The sequence below is a fragment of the Neophocaena asiaeorientalis genome, unplaced genomic scaffold (assembly GCF_003031525.2).
Source record: "Neophocaena asiaeorientalis asiaeorientalis breed wild unplaced genomic scaffold, Neophocaena_asiaeorientalis_V1.1 scaffold438, whole genome shotgun sequence".
Classification (NCBI taxonomy): domain Eukaryota; kingdom Metazoa; phylum Chordata; class Mammalia; order Artiodactyla; family Phocoenidae; genus Neophocaena; species Neophocaena asiaeorientalis.
In genome coordinates this window covers 4,881,600-4,898,020 of record NW_020173491.1, presented here as the reverse complement: position 1 = coordinate 4,898,020, position 16,421 = coordinate 4,881,600, and the positions used below count along the sequence as shown (strand labels likewise).

Here is a 16,421-nt window from a genome sequence, read left to right as displayed (position 1 = left end):
ACGTATTTATAATAGCTGCTCTGAGGTCTTTGTCTCCTAAGTCTAACATCTGGATGCCCTCAGAAAGTATCTGTGGATGACATTTTGTCTCCTGTTTCTTTGCATATCTCATGAATTTTTGTTCTTGTTTAAAATTGGACATTTAGTACACTATATTGTAGCATCTCTAGATTCCAGCCCTCCACAGGGTTGCTGTTGCTGTTGCTGTTGTTGTTTGGTGACTTGCCTGGACAAGTCTGTAGTCTTTTTCCCTCACTATAGCCACTGATGTCTCTGCTAAGTTTTTGTTTGCTTGTTTTATTCTTGGTTTAATTTTAAGCCTGAACATAGTTTAGTGGTCAGCCAGTGGTTGTTGAGAGTTCTGTTTAAACAGCTTGAGCTGGCAGGCTTCCACCCTTTGCCTATGGATCAGTGTATGGCTTGGGTAATGCATTCAAAGTTCAGACAGTCTACAAGTCTCACATTCAGCCAGGGACAAGTAGCGTACTAGTGTCTTTTCTGACTCCCACTGTCTTTACTGAGGTTCAGTAGATTTTCTTAAATAAATGCTTCTTAATTTGTTGTATGCCTTTGATCAGTTTCCAGAGTTCTTAAATGATTATTTCTGTTCATTTTATCCAGTGTTATCATTGCTTTTTGTGGAATATATTTACTGATCTCTTCACTCAGCCATTCTGTAAGTCTCACCTGTGCCTGTAGTAGAAGTTTCTCACCTCCCTATATTCCACCTGTGTCCTTTTTGCTACCTAAAGTCTAGAGTTGTTTAGTTTTTTCTTTCCTAGCCAGCCATTAAAAGAAGTGTCAAACACTTGAGAACCAAGTAATGGATACCCATAAACAAAAGTTATGCTTGAAATATAGGTTTGTTTTTTTCATGTCAGGGATTTTCATACTGAAAATTCTAGAATGATGATTAAAATTTGTGACTCAATATTATGTATTCAGCTAGGTGATACTTTTTGTTACTGCTATATGTTTTGGGTGGTTTGTTTATTTTATGGACATTTTTTGCTGTGTTACTGTTAATCTGGAATAATTTAACAAATCCCAGTAAAATGTATTTAAAATTAGAACTATGTAGTAATATAAAGACTCCTTAGGATACATATATTATTTGAAATTTTGAAGTTTTAATATATTTTTCTACAGACACACAAGAATATCAAGTCAAAATGAAGCTTGTTATCTGAGCTATAACCCAGATAATATCTTAGAGGAAGGCTAAGAATTCTGAAGAATCTCTGAATTTAATTTCAGTGAATTAAAATATTTATAAGTCAATTATCTCATCTTTGAATTAGTATTATCTCTGAGGCCTTAACTTCTGAAAGCAGTCTGCTTGAGAGATGAACCTATCATAGATCCTTTTGTCTTATTTTGTTCTCTTAAGTCATTTGACTTGTGAGTAAAAGCCAGACTTATTTTTAATAAGTTGTGGGTAGTTCTTTTTGCTCTTCTTTAATTTTTATGGTAATAAAACTTCACTCTAGCATTAATTAAAATTCTTTTTGTAATTTGACAGGAATATTTGAGTTAACAGATCATAAAAAGCATCCTGCAGGAAGCATCCATGTTATACTGAAATGGAAATTTGCTTACCTTCCACCAAGTGGATCCATAACAACTGAAGACTTAGGGAATTTCATACACAAAGAAGAGTCTGAAGTTGTTCAAAGACTACCTCCAGCATCCTCTGTTAGCACACTAGTTGTAGTGAGTAACAGTGACTTTGAATTTCCTATAAAAGTAAATAGCCACATAAAAGAGAAAAAAAAAATCTGAAAGGTATGTTCATCATTCTCAGTTTGACATATTGGTTTATCTTAGGCACCAACACCTAAACCAAGACGTTTAACACCTAAAGATAAGAAGGTATCTTTTGTGGATATCACACCGTATCAGTGTTCTGTAAGTAGTAAACACTCAAAATACTAATTTTTTTTCCCATAACAAATATTCGGAATAAATGATATAGTATACCCTCCCTGATTTAAACGGAAACAGATAAATAAAATACTTCTTCCCTTAAAATGTTACCTTTGTAATTTGGCACTGTGTATAAGTGTTAAATGTTCTTACTCTTTGATCTGAACCCTCCTTTGGCCCCATATCTCTCTTCAGATACTGCCCGAATCCTCTGCCCCCATTTACCATAAAGCAAAACAGAACAAAACTCTTCGAAAAGTTGTCTTAATTCCATCTTCCTTTCCTCATACTGTTCTTGCTCACACTAGTAAAACTTTTCCTCCTTAAAGCCACTCTTGCTAAGGTCACAGTGACTTTCACTTTGCCATTTTTCACAGTGGCCGATTCTCAGTCTCCATCTTAATCTCCCAGTAACCTTTGACACAATGGAATACTTGCTCCTTTTACTCTTGGCCTCTGGGATACCATGCCTTCCTAGTTTTCCTCCAATTTAGCCAGTTATTCTTCTCATTCTCCTGGATCATAACTCTAAATGTTGAAGTACCTCAGCAGTCAAACTTCAGACCTAGACCTCTTCTCAATCTGTATCTAAGTAAAGAGATGTTATCCAAAAAACAAAAAAGCAAATGAACAAACATAACAAAACAGAAACAGAGTTACAGATAGAAAGAACAAATGTGGTTGCCAGAGGAGAGAGGGACAGCGGGGGAGAAGCAAATAGATGAAAGAGGAAAGGAGATACAAACTTCCAGTTGTAAAATAAATGGGTCACAAGTATGAAATGTACAATGTGAGGAATATAGTCAGTAACTATGTAGTATCTTTGTATGGTGACATATCATAACTAGACTTATTGTAGTGATCATTTTGAAATGTAAAGAAATAGAGAATCACTGTGTTATGTAACAGGAACTAACATAGTGTTGTAAGTCAATTATACTTCAAAACCAAACAAATTCATAGAAAAAGAGATCAGATTTCTGGCTACCAGAAGCAGGGGATGGGGGAGGGACAACTGGATTAAGGTGGTCAAAAGGTACAAACTTCCAGTTATAAGATAAATAAGTACTAGGGGTGTCATGTCCAACATGATAAGTATAATTAACACTACTATATTTTATATGTGAAAATTATTAAGAGAGTAAATCCTAAGTGTGTGTGTGTGTGTGTGTGTGTGTGTGTGAAAAAGTCTTATCATGATTGGGGATTTAATAATAAATACAAAGTAACATACATGCATGTTTTCACATTAATGTAAGGAGACCTGTACTCCTCCTGAAGATATGAAGGAAATTTCACCAGAAGTGGAACATACACCAGAAATAGAAATTAATATGCCAACTGTTTCACATATTCCTGAGGTATGTGTTTGTATTAAAATTATTGTGAAAGGTTTGTTTTTTAAAGACTTTGTCTTTGCATTGACATGGATCAAGAAATCATATCGTTGATCCTATTTTTATATATGACTTCCTTGGAATAGAAATGTCAAAAATATCACAAGTATAACAGTTACAATTAAGCAGACATTAGTAGGTAGTAAATACATATGTGAATTAAAGTATAATGTAAAATTCATTTTGAGATTAATGCTTTTTTATTCTTAGTTTATAATCATATTTTAATTTATCTGCATATTTTCATTTATACAGCTTAAGTGATTATTTTCTAATGACTCATATATATAGTGCATGTAGTGCATATTTACGTGCTTAATTATCATTCAAGTGCTTCAGCAAGAATGCTATAAATGTGATCTTAGCAATAATATATCAACGTGCTTTTATTTCTTCAGGTTTCTCAGGAAAGCAGTGTAGATAAGGTAAAAGAGAATACAGAGAAAGTACAACAAGGAAAAGATGATGATGTGTCTTTACTCTCTGAGGGTCAGCTTGCAGAACGAACTTTGACTTCTTCTGAAGATGAAACAGAAATAACTGAAGAACTGGAACCAGAAGGTGACTTTCTTTTTTAAATTAACATTATTTCCTTAACTCTGTTTTATTTAATCTGTTAGCACGTGCATGCCTCATAGAACATCTTCATTTAATAGTGACTGTACTTCCTGATAGCTGTTTCTTGACAGAAATGATGGGATATATATAAGTCAGTCTGGTCAGCTGTGGTCAGGTGGAATTGTTGCATATCTTCTTATTTCAACTTGGAGCACCACAACAGAATGCAAGTATTGTGGCTGACCATGTTCCCAGTTTATATTTTAAGTGACTTTTTAACCTCTTTGGGTTCAGTACTGTTATCTGGGTTATTCTAGAGGATTTGACTTTTTAAAAATTAAAACTAAGAACTCAGACCAATAAAAGACAACTTGCATCATGATTTAATTTATATAAACATCTAGAAAAGGCAAACAGATTAATCTGTTGTGACAGAAAGCATTTAAGTGGTTGCCTAGGGAAGGACGAACGGGAATAGAAAGGTGCAGAAGGAAAGAGATTATAAGGGGGCATGAGGAAATTTTGGGGGGTGATAGATATGTTCACTGTCTTAATTGTGGTGGTGGTTTCACAGAATTACATATTTGTCAAAATATATAGTTTCAGAATGTAAATCCAGATTTTGTACTTTAAATTTGTATGGTTTATTATATGTCAGTTTACTGCAATAAAGCTTTAAAACCTTTAAAAATGTTTTTAAATAGTAGGAACAACTTGATTTTGACACAGTAGTATTGGTTAGGCTGTTAGACATTATTACCATGTTCTTCTCTTTAAACAAATTTTTTTTAATTTCGTACTAGAGCAAGCTACATTCTTATTTCCTTTGTTTCTGCTAAAACTAAACCTAGAATTTTGCAGTCATTTTTTTCTCTTTTCTAAAATGTAATATAAATATCTTTACTGCTTAAAAAAATCCAGACATGATTACCATATTGTTCTTTTAAGGTTATCCTTGTAATGTATGCTTATTTCTCTCCATGTCACAAGGTGCAAATATAATTGGTTTAACAGATTTAAACCAATAAAATTTTATTTTTTAACAGATGAAGAAGACAGATCAGCTTCTGACAGTGATGAGTGTATTATTCCAGGTCCTACCGCCAAGACCATCAAACAGGTCAGTAACCTGATATCAACTAGAAATGTTCTGAAATAAAGCTGCTTTTCATTCATAGTTTATCAGTCTTCATATATGAAAATCTTAAGGCAGAATATTTCTGGAAAATTTTTAATGTGTTATCATAATCTTATCCAAGTAATCATCTAGTACGAGAAAATTTTATTTACACTTTCATTATGTAACAGACCATAACATGTAAGTGTTATTTTTGCTTACATGTTTAAGAGTACCTAACATCAGTAGCTTCAATAGTTACTTGCTAAAACCAGCTGACTTCTCTGACTCCTTTTCAGAACCATTATACAAAGATGTATTAAATCAAATCTGAACTTTAAAGAATTCAAAATGTGAGATTGCATTTAAAACTATAATAACTTACACATGTGAATTCATAGGCTATTCACATGTGTAAGTTATCTAAATATGTCACTGATAAGCTATTAAAGTTATTTCATTCCGCCAAAAAATTAAACCCTTAGAAGGTAATTAATTTCATATAGGTCTACTTCGCTTGTTTTGTAGCACATTGCTGAAAAGTAGTATGTAAATTGAAATTTTGAGAAGAAAATTATACTTTAATTTACATAGGAAGTGTCCCACTTACCAGAGCATTTTTCATTGTAAGGGGAGAAAAAGTTTTTATAAAGTAAATGTAAGTAAAGTGCTAGCTTTTTCTATTCATCTACATTAATTTTCCTGAAATGATTAATTGTATTCCTTTTCTTTAGAATTTCTACTTTATTTTTAAGAATTGCAATACTTATTTCAACTCTTAAAATCTCACATTCTTAGCTTAATCTCTCTGCAGAACAAACCCATAAAACAGAACATTTCAGTTGTCACAGATGCCTCCGTACAATAGAGAAATCCGTTGTTTCCATGATTGACAAATACAAACAGATGATTATAAATACAAACAGAACAACTCATCTGTCCAAAGTTTTATTATAATTATTATTATATAGTTATTAATTATAATAACATCATCTAACATACAATGTACTGATATATGGAATCATTATTGTTCAAAAGTGATAAATTAAAAAAGGAATCTTGCATATGGTTGCCTGAAGACTTAATTATAGCATTTAGTTCAATTCAGTTTAATTCGTTTGCTTTGTCAAATCTGAAATTGTTAAATTATTTTATCAAAATAAATCAAATTATTTCAGTGAATAGAAATTCTCTACCCTCTACTGGAAATTTTTGATAATGGGAATCAATGGGAAAATGAGCCTCTTGTGTGGAATTTAGCTGTCTAGCCATTTGTATTAGTCAGTTTTCCAAAGAAACAGAACCAATAAGATATATTTATATAGAGAGAGAAAGAAAATTACTAAAAGGAATTGTCTCTCGTGATTATGGAGAATATGGAGTCCCAAGATCTGCAGTCTACAAGCTGGAGACCCAAGGAAGTCAATGGCTTAGTTCCAGTCTGAGTTGGAAGACCTCAGAACTAGGAGAGCCCATGGTGTGAGTTCCTGTCCGAAAGCAGGCAGGTAGGAGACCTACAAAGAGTAGATGTTTCAGTTCGGTTCAAGGGCAAGAAAAGACCAATGTCCCAGCTCAAGGCAGTCAGGCAGGAAGAGTTCCCTATTACTCAGCCCTTTTGTTCTATTCAGGTCTTCAATTAATTGGATGAGGCCCCATCCACATTAGAGAGTATAATCGGCTTTACTCAGTCTGCCAATTCAAACGTTAATCTCATCCAGAGACACCTTCACAGACTTACCCAGAATAACGTTTGACCAAATGTCTGGGTACCTCGTGGCCCAAACAAGTTGCATATAAATTTAACCATCACGTCATTTTACTAAGAACACTCAATTCATTACATCAAGAGTAGTAAGCCTGCAAGCTTGATTCAGATATCTCTCTCACATGGTTCACATTTCTTTCTCCGTAGTTCTGCAAGACTCTGCTTACTTTCATCACGATTTTTGAAAGGCTATATTGTTTAACCTTTTGAACATAACAATATGAGATACTGAATCAGTCCTAGGGTCTACAGGACTAGTACCAAGGGGTATATTTATCTAGCCAATCTACAAACAGCACTCATCTCTCTTGTTATAACTCAGCGATTCCCAGGGATTCACCATCTGCAGTTTGCGATCACTCTTCCGTAAGGAGGTAGATATAGTGTTCCAGCCCTGCCCTCAGGAAACATTACATTCATTGGGAAGATGTTTTCATGAAAAAGTCAAGTAGTAATTCAGCAGTTAAATTACAATATAAAACAATGTCAGGAGACAGTACCAATGATTAATAGTCAGATATTTGAGCTAAAGAATAAAGCTGTTTGGGACCTATCCTCCTCATTTTCCAAATGAGTAAACTGAGATTTTGAAATAAGGTGACTTGCTGACAATCATGCCACTAATTAAGGAAGTTCAGAGGAAGGAGAAATTCGGAGTGATTTTTCAACAGACTTCATTAAGGATATGCCCACAAGCTGGCTCACCCACCCTTTCTCATAGTTTCGTGTCTGCTTTTTCTCATTTTAAGCTGACTTTTTCTGCTTCACTTGCTTACTGCCCAGATAGCCACGCAGAACACCCAGCCCCAAGGAGAAGGATCTGATGAGCCACGTCTAGCCTCTGGATTGGGTCCATCTTTATCAGTTGTGCTCCTTTGACCCATTTAGCTGTGGCCAGTCACACAGTAGAAAGGAGTGTCCTGTTTTAACTGTGACAACTCAAAGATGTGGATATATGGCAGCAGGGAGAAAATCATGTGCATTTTTACTGCAGGCAGGGATGCACATTATGTTTCAGAAGTCAAGAATACACTAACTGGAGAAGCCTTTCTGTAGAAAGGGATAGAAGACTTCAGTTACAATGGTGAAGACTAAATGTTTTGGATTTTATCCAAGAGACACTAGGGAGACATTGCAACAGTTAATTTTATTTTCGAAACATTGTATTCATCATCTAAGAGTAACTTTCAAAGTATGGAGAAATGCTATCTAAATTATGTCATCTTAGACCAATGATTTTCAACTGGGGGCAATTTTGCCACCCAAGGGACGTTTTGGCAATGTCTGGAGGCATTTTTGGTTGTCACACTGGGAGGGACTACTACTGGCATCTAGTGGTTAGAAGTCAGGGTTGCTGCTAAAGATGCAGCAAAGCATAGGACCCACGACAAAGAACTGTCTGGCCTAAAATGTCAATAGTGCTGAGGTTGAGAAGTCCTATATCAGACTTTCAACAGAATCATGTATATATTGACAACATTGCTAGCATCTCAGTGCAGTTATACAGTGCTCTTAACTAAGAGTAAAGAACTTTGATTTAACCAAGAAGTTTAGTGAAAGAGCTGTTCTTCTAAAATATTCAATTAATTCTAAGGTACACATATATTTTTCCTTTGTAGTAAACTGGGTTTTTTCCTTATTACTTCCAGAAAAGTAATTTGTGTTACTTTGCTACAGCCTAATACAGCCTTCACTACCATTCCAAAATGTGATTTCCTATAATGGTTTTAGATGCTGTCTCAGAAGTGTGAATATCGTTTAAAGCAAGCGGCTATTTTAAGCAATGCTTTGTGCCTTGGTAGCCATTAATCAGCTCCCACGTGGTTCTAAAAATTCTACTTTTTTTTTTTTTTTTTTAAAATTCTACTTTTAGTAGAAGGTAATGACCAGAATCTTATGTTCATAGGTGAAATTTAGTTTTGTTAAATTATATAACAAATACAGTAAAATAGTATGATCTGTAAGCACAGAAACAAAATAAGAGGTCATCATAATGTTGAAATATAGCATTTTCTAGTGATTGTACCAGTTTTTCTGTGTGCTACTTTTGCAAACCGTTTGATATGAGTCATGGAACCTTTTTCTTTAAAGATTCCATAAGCAGTACAAAGAACTCCTGAATACGTTTCACTCCGATTCATCAGTTGTTAACATTTGTTCATACTCTTTTTTTTAATCATTTCTCTTCTCTCTCCTGTATATGCTTATATGCAGTATGTATACATCATAAACACACATTCTTACATACATAGTTGTAATGAATCATTTGATAGTTGCAGAGATCATGCCCCTTTACCCCTAAGTACTTCAGAATAATAATACTGTAATCTACAGTTCTTATTAAGATTTTGCCAGTTGTCCCAGTATTATCCTTTATAGCATGTTATTAATCTGGTCCAGGATCAAATCCAGATCACACATTGCATTTAGTTTTCATTCCTCTGTAGCCTCCTTTAATGTGTAATGGTTCCTCAGCCTTCCATTGAGTTGGTCTTTCATAACATTGACATTTTTTAAGAATGCAGGCCATTTATATTGTAAAATGTCCTTCAATTTGGATTTGTGTGATTCGGGTTATTCGTTTTGGTAGGAATACTACAGGAGCAATGCTGTGTCCTTTTCAGTGCATGATACCAGGAGACACAAGATGTCATTTTATCTGATTGTTGATAGTAACTTTTAAGCACAAAAATACTTGTGGCTCATTAGTTTTTTCTTTTGTCTCCTCTTTAAGAACTGCTTCAGGTAGAAATCTCAGGACAGGAATACATAGCTTTCTTTGGAAGGGAAGGTACTACTGAGTGTCTAATATGTGCTAAGCACATGCTATGTAATATCTCCTTATAGTTCTCACAGCAATTCTTTATTCATTAGCATCTACTGTGTATCATACAAGAAACAATCCCTAGCCTCAAAAAATTCACAATCTAGGGCAAACACAATTACAATGCAGTGGTCAGCGCTAGGAGAATGGAATGCACAGCTGCTGTGGGAGCCTTCAGGAGGGGTGCCTAACTCAGCATGAGGGACCCTCATCAAGGATGGCTTCCTAGAGTCAGTGAAGCTTGAGCCAAGACTTGAAGATGATTAAGAATTAGTGGAAGCAGAGGAGGGGACATTATAGGCCAAAGAAACAAAAGCATAAGAATTTGAGAGAATGTGGAGCATGGCTTGTTCTGAGAATCAGGGCAGTTTTAGGATGGGCCAAGCCTATGGCACACATGGGGATCCCCAGGAGAATATGCTGAAAAGATAGTCATGTCCAGAGCATTGAGGCTTCTGTGTATTATCTGAGGAGGCTGAAGTCTATCCTGAAGTTCTACAAGCGGCCAATGAGGATTTTTAAGGGAGGAGGAAGATCAGTCATTCCTTAAGCAGGTAGTGAGCATTGTCTGTGTCCCGAGCCTTATTCTAGGGACTGGGAATTTAGCAGTGAATAAGAGGAATAAGTCTCTTGCTCTTGTGGAGCTTGCACTCTTGAATCACATTTTAAAAGATCCTGCTATCAATAAAGTAAAGAATAGTTTAGGGGCACAGGGACTAGTTAAAAGGTAATTAAATAACCCCACTCTGTGGTTACCTCCACTTTGTAGAAATTTTTTAAATTGCCTTTACCTATAGCTATAATGTCACAAAATTGAGAGTGAGAGTAGTGTCCTAGATAAACATCATTTATGCCAATTACGCTATGAATTTCAATTATCTACTACACTGTGTAAGCAATTTAAGATTATTCAGTTGCTTTTTTTCATGTTACAGAATCTGACAGCTCATAGTTATTTTTTAGAAATGTTGATCCTTAAAAGGAATCTAACAGATTTCCCAGGACTCAGACATATTACTTGGTTCTTCCTCTTTTCTTCATGCCTGTGATGTATAATTAATCATAGATTACTTCATTTTGTTTCATTTCATTTACAACATTTATGAGCTTCACTTTGTCAGAATGAAATGCTTGTCCCCTCCTTTCCTTTCCAAGGTGGCATAATTAGTGTTAGCATCTTTTTTAACAGGCTACATAAAGTTTAGTGGCTGGATTAAATCAAGTCATTAACATAATGTGCCACCCAATTTGCCCCTATCTCTCTTCGTTTCCAGGACATCAAAGTGCCACAGAGCACCAGTGTAATTGGGCCTTGCTGGCCTGTCAGGTTCCGTCAGCCTGATGACTGCTGCTTTTACTAAAAAGCTTCTAGGCATGATAATTACTGGGGGTGGGGAGTCTGAGAAATGTAAAACTTTGGACATTTCTCTATGAATATTTTATTAATTTGAATAATCAGAAGTTAACAGTATCAATTTGATGTATAATACATTGATTAAAAGCCTTGTTTTAGGTCCTCAAAATAGACATCAAAACCGAAATTTTGCATCTGCCATAGCATTAAAAAAAAAAGAATTATCAATCCTTCTTTCACATTATTCCTAATTTTACCATTTAAGCAATGCAGCTCTCAATTTTTACAACTAAATATATTGCCTTCAACTCACAGATTTCTTAAAGTGTGCCCACAGGTGAGAATGGGAGATCACAGGCTAAAGAGTAATGATCTTTTTTGTGCAATGCACATTTACATCTTTCTCCATTCCTACTAATAGCAGTTTTGTAAAAGCTGCCATATTCAATCGGACTGAAATTCAGTTCCACCCAGATGCCAGGTTCTCTTAAACAACATGAGCTGGCATTCCCAGGTGATCGCAGTAATGATGTCCAGCAAAATATGTTTTAAAGCTTTGAAAAGCAAAATGCATAAAGCAGCTCACCACTTTTAGCACTCATGTATTATACGTTGTTAAATCACTTCAGAATCTAAGATGATATCCTATTAATGGGTAGAGTAAGCCCCTCCCACTGTTTTACATATGGAAGCTTAAGCTAGATAACCAGAAATGCTGGATTACTCTCCTGATATTGATTGCCTTTAAAACTATTTTTTATATTTTGTAACTTAAGTATCTCTTACTAATATACCACGGACATCTTTCCATAGCAGTATACTCTATTTCTTTTTTTGCATGTGCGTAATATTACATTGTATAGCTGTATCATATTTATTTAAATAAGCACCTTTTGGTGGACCCTTTGGTTTCTATCAGTTTTTGCTAATACAGACATTTCCAGATTAAGTGCTTTTGTACAGAACATTTTTACACAAAATGTGTAGAAATTACTGTTTCCTCATATCACACTTCTTGTCAAATTTATGAAGAAGAAATATCTCACTGATGATTCCATTTAAAAAGAAGCAAACAAAAAGGTATATTTGTTCATACATAGTATATTTGTACATACATACGTATGTATTTTTTTTTTTGCTTCCATGACCTGGCTATTGTAAATAGTGCTGCAATGAACATTGGAGTGCATGTGTCTTTTTGAATTATGGTTTTCTCTGGGTATATGCCCAGGAGTGGGATTGTTGGATCCATACATATGTATTTTTATATGAGCATACAGACATAACATTTAGGTTTATGTAAGCAAAGAAAGTGTCTGGAAGTATGTAATCCAAATACTGTTAGCAATGAGTATCTCTGGGACATGGGTCAGGGCAAGGGTCAGCAAACTATGGCCCATGTGCCAAATCCAGCCCTCTACCTATTTTTATAAATAAAGTTTTATTGGAGCACAGCACACTCATCATTTACATATTGTCTGTGGCCACTTCACTGTACGAGAGCAGAGTTGAGTACTTGCAACAGAGACCATATAGCCTGCAATGTGAAAAATATTTGCTGTCTGGCCCTTACAGAAAAAAATTTGCCAAGCCCTGAGTTAAAGAATAGGTGGAAGCAAGGAACTTCTATATTTTACTTTTTAGGATTTATATTGTTGGATTATTTTTAGTGATGAATATAGATTGCTTCTAAAAAGGAAATAATTTGTTAGCTAATTCTGTACTAAAATGTTAAATAATAACTAAAGAACGGTTTAATATGAATTGTAGAAGCTTTTCTATAAATAGAAAGGGCCAACAAATAAAGGGTGAATCTTTTCTGGTTTAGAGCAGTGGTTCTCAAAGTGTGGTCCTCAGACCTGCAGCATCAGCATCTCCTGAGAATTTGTGACAGATGCAAATTCTTGGGCCCCACACTAGACCTAAGGAATCAGAAGCTCTGAGACTGGAGCCCAGAAATCTGTGTCTTGTCAAGCCTTTCAGGTCATTCTGGGGTGTGCTAAAATTTGAGAACCACAGCTTTAGGGAAAGGCAGTACTTCTCACCATGGCTACATATTAGAACCACCTAGGAAACATTTCTAAATGCCAGGGCCCAGGCTCCACTCAGATCAGTTAGATCAGAATTTTGTTTAAAACTCCCCCAGTGGGGCTTCCCTGGTGGCGCAGTGGTTGAGAGTCCGCCTGCCGATGCAGGGGACACGGGTTCATGCCCCGGTCCGGGAAGATCCCACATACCGCGGAGTGGCTGGGCCCGTGGGCCATGGGCGCTGAGCCTGTGCGTCCAGAGCCTGTGCTCCGCAACGGGAGAGGCCACAACAGTGAGAGGCCCGCGTACCGCAAAAAAAAATAATAAATAAAAATAAATAAATAAATAAAACTCCCCCAGTGGTACTGATGTGCAGCCAAAATTGAGAACCACTGTTCTTTTTTTTGCGGTACGCGGGCCTCTCGCTCTTGTGGCCTCTCCCGCTGCGGAGCACAGGCTCCAGACACACAGGCTCAGCAGCCATGGCTCATGGGCCCAGCCGCTCCACGGCATGTGGGATCTTCCCAGACCAGGGCACGAACCCATGTCCTCTGCATCAGCAGGCGGACTTTCAACCACTGCGCCACCAGGGAAGCCCGAGAACCACTGTTCTATACCATCTGTTCTCAGTGATGGTGAAAGTAGAATAGCATATCAAAATAACCTGAAATTGAGGGTCATTTTTTAAATTCTCTCCTTCCTTCACAGTACTGCCATAGTAAGCCACTTTTCATGATGAAAATGTGTCATATCCCTCAGGTGTATTAGGACAGGAAAAAAAATTCCAATCATCGCTTTAGAACATGGGGTAACAAACTTCTGTAATTTGCTGACCATTACAGATACAGTAATTTACATGGTATATAAGGGAGACAGTGTTCTAAAAATAAGCATTCTTCACCCTAGCAGGAGTCTGATCTCCATCACTGAAGTTTGCACTATTTATATTATTTGTTCAACGTAGTATCTTTTAACAGAACGTAATGAGAAAAGAAAGATTACTGTCACCAATGGAAACTGGATTAGGGTTGTTTTGTTTGTTAAAAACATTACCATTATTTGTGTGTGTGTGTGTTAATTCCCAGTTTGGGAAGTGAAGTAGGGATCCTAAAGTATCTCAGAAATAGTAAGCAGTATGTTGGAAATATGCATTAAATTACTACTTCTGTATTAATTGTGTGTTAATTTTATAATGGTAGAGTATTAACATGCAGTGTATGATTTTGGTTGTTTTATGCTGTCATTTTATCTCAGCTGCTCAGGTGTCACTTAAATAAATAAATACTTAACTATTAAAACTATTAAAATGGAATAATCTCTGTAAAAAAAAAAAAAAAGAAAAAACATTATTACTTCAACAGTTGGAGTTTCTCTTTACTCGTATTTCTCCCAAAGAGCTATTATTTTTTTAAAAATCAAAGACTTTTCAGTCAAAACTTGTATGAAGAGTGGATTTGATTCCCAGTCAAATTCCTTCTAAGTAGAAGCTTTGGAGCTTAGTGTGAGGTCTAGGGGACTTATTTCGAGTCTTTGAGATGACTGTGCCAGCCCCCAGCCTGAAGAAGAGAAGTTGTAAGAATCGCCATTAATCATTATGCAGCCTACCCTACTTACATATGGCTCTGTCAATACCAATGGAGAGTTGGACTTTTTTTTTTTTAATAAATTTATTTATTTTATTTATTTATTTTTGGCTGCGTTGGGTCTTCGTTGCTGAGCACGGGCTTTCTCTAGTTGCTGTGACCGGGGGCTACTCTTCTTTGCGATGCACGGGCTTCTCATTGCGGTGGCTTCTCTTGCTGCAGAGCACGGGCTCTAGGGTGCACGGGCTTCAGTAGTTTTGGCGCATGGGCTTTACAGCGCAGGCTCAGTAGTTGTGGCACATGGGCTTTGTTGCTCCGTGGCATGTGGGATCTTCCCAGACTCCGGGTCGAACCCATGTCCCTTGCATTGGCAGGCGGATTCTTAACCACTGCACCACCAAGGAAGTCCCAGTTTGACTTTTTTTTTTTTAATTTTTATTTATTTTTTTGCTGTGTTGGGTCTTCGTTTCTGTGCGAGGGCTTTCTCTAGTTGTGGCAAGTGGGGGCCACTCTTCATCGCGGTGCGCGGGCCTCTCACTATCGCGGCCTCTCTTGTTGCGGAGCACAGGCTCCAGACACGCATACTCAGTAGTTGTGGCTCACTGGCCTAGTTGCTCTGCAGCATGTGGGATCCTCCCAGACCAGGGCTCGAACCCATGTCCCCTGCATTAGCAGGCAGATTCTCAACCACTGCGCCACCAGGGAAGCCCCCCCCTCAGTTTGACTTTTTGAACCAACTATTTTGAGCTTATCTTAGAGCTCACTCCAATTAAACTTTATTCTTAAGGGGCATAGACATAGATCATCACCTTCCATTTCCATTTTGTGTCTATTGTTTTGATATAAAGTACCAGGTTCTACATACCTTGGCTCCTATAGGTAGGCTTTAATTATATTTATTTACACACACACACATATACAAAGTATTTTTATGCTGATAAAATAATACTCATGTAAACTTATATACCATCTGGGAAGTAACTTGATAATCCTACGAAGTTGACTTTCTCATACGTATCACCCAGCAATGCCAAGAGAACCACTCGCATACACAAGAAAACATGAAAGGATGTTCAATGCAACATTTTTTGTAACAGCAAAAATTTTTAAACAACTTAATTGTTCATCAGTAGAGAAATAAATAGACTAGAGATTATATAGACAATATAAATGGAATTCTATACAAGTTAATATTAATGAATTAGATTTTAATTATAACCATGAATAAATCTCAAAAAAATAATATTGAGTGAAGAAATTGCAGAATGCTTAATAGACAATGATACCATTCATATAAAATCTAAAAACAGAAAATAATATGTTGTTTATATATATATGCATACGTAGTAGAAAATATAAAAGCTTGTTTGGGAATAATACACACCAACTTCAGGATAGTGGTTACCTCTGGGGGAAATGAGGAAGAAGGGGAAAGGAATTGGGAGGAGGCGCTTTTCCCTGTATCCGAAATATTTTATTTCTTCCACAGTAACAGCAAAAAGATTTAAATCAGATACAGCAAAAAGGTAACATCTGTTTAAGATGTTGAGTACTTGAATATGCCAGATTATTTTCTTTATAGTTTAAAAAGTTAAAGAAATGCTTATTCACTGTAGAATTAAGAATGAAATAAAACTCACATGCAATCTCACCATAGTGAGATTTAAATCTAACTGACTGAAGCAAGTTCCAAACCTTTATCAGAGGCTATTCTCAGTTAAGCAATACTGTGTTTAAGGGCTGTCAAGTTGAATTAGTTTTTAGAAGCCTAACAATCCAACCCCATTGTGGCTGCTGTGATGGTTGAAACCAGAGGAAGAATTCAGCATGATCTTCTGAAGTACAACATAAAAAATTTAAGCATGCCAA

The 16,421-nt window shown here is 36.1% G+C and overlaps 1 protein-coding gene across 1 annotated transcript in view; it reads left to right on the top strand.

Moving 5' to 3' along the window:
- Positions 1-16,421, top strand: part of RPGRIP1L (RPGRIP1 like) — a 96,214-nt gene that overhangs the window by 56,538 nt on the left and 23,255 nt on the right. The window contains exons 18-22 of the mRNA XM_024747495.1: positions 1,523-1,713; positions 1,828-1,908; positions 3,186-3,287; positions 3,722-3,884; positions 4,928-5,001. Of these exons, the coding sequence (XP_024603263.1) occupies positions 1,523-1,713; positions 1,828-1,908; positions 3,186-3,287; positions 3,722-3,884; positions 4,928-5,001 (611 nt within the window). The remainder of the gene's footprint in view (positions 1-1,522; positions 1,714-1,827; positions 1,909-3,185; positions 3,288-3,721; positions 3,885-4,927; positions 5,002-16,421) is intronic.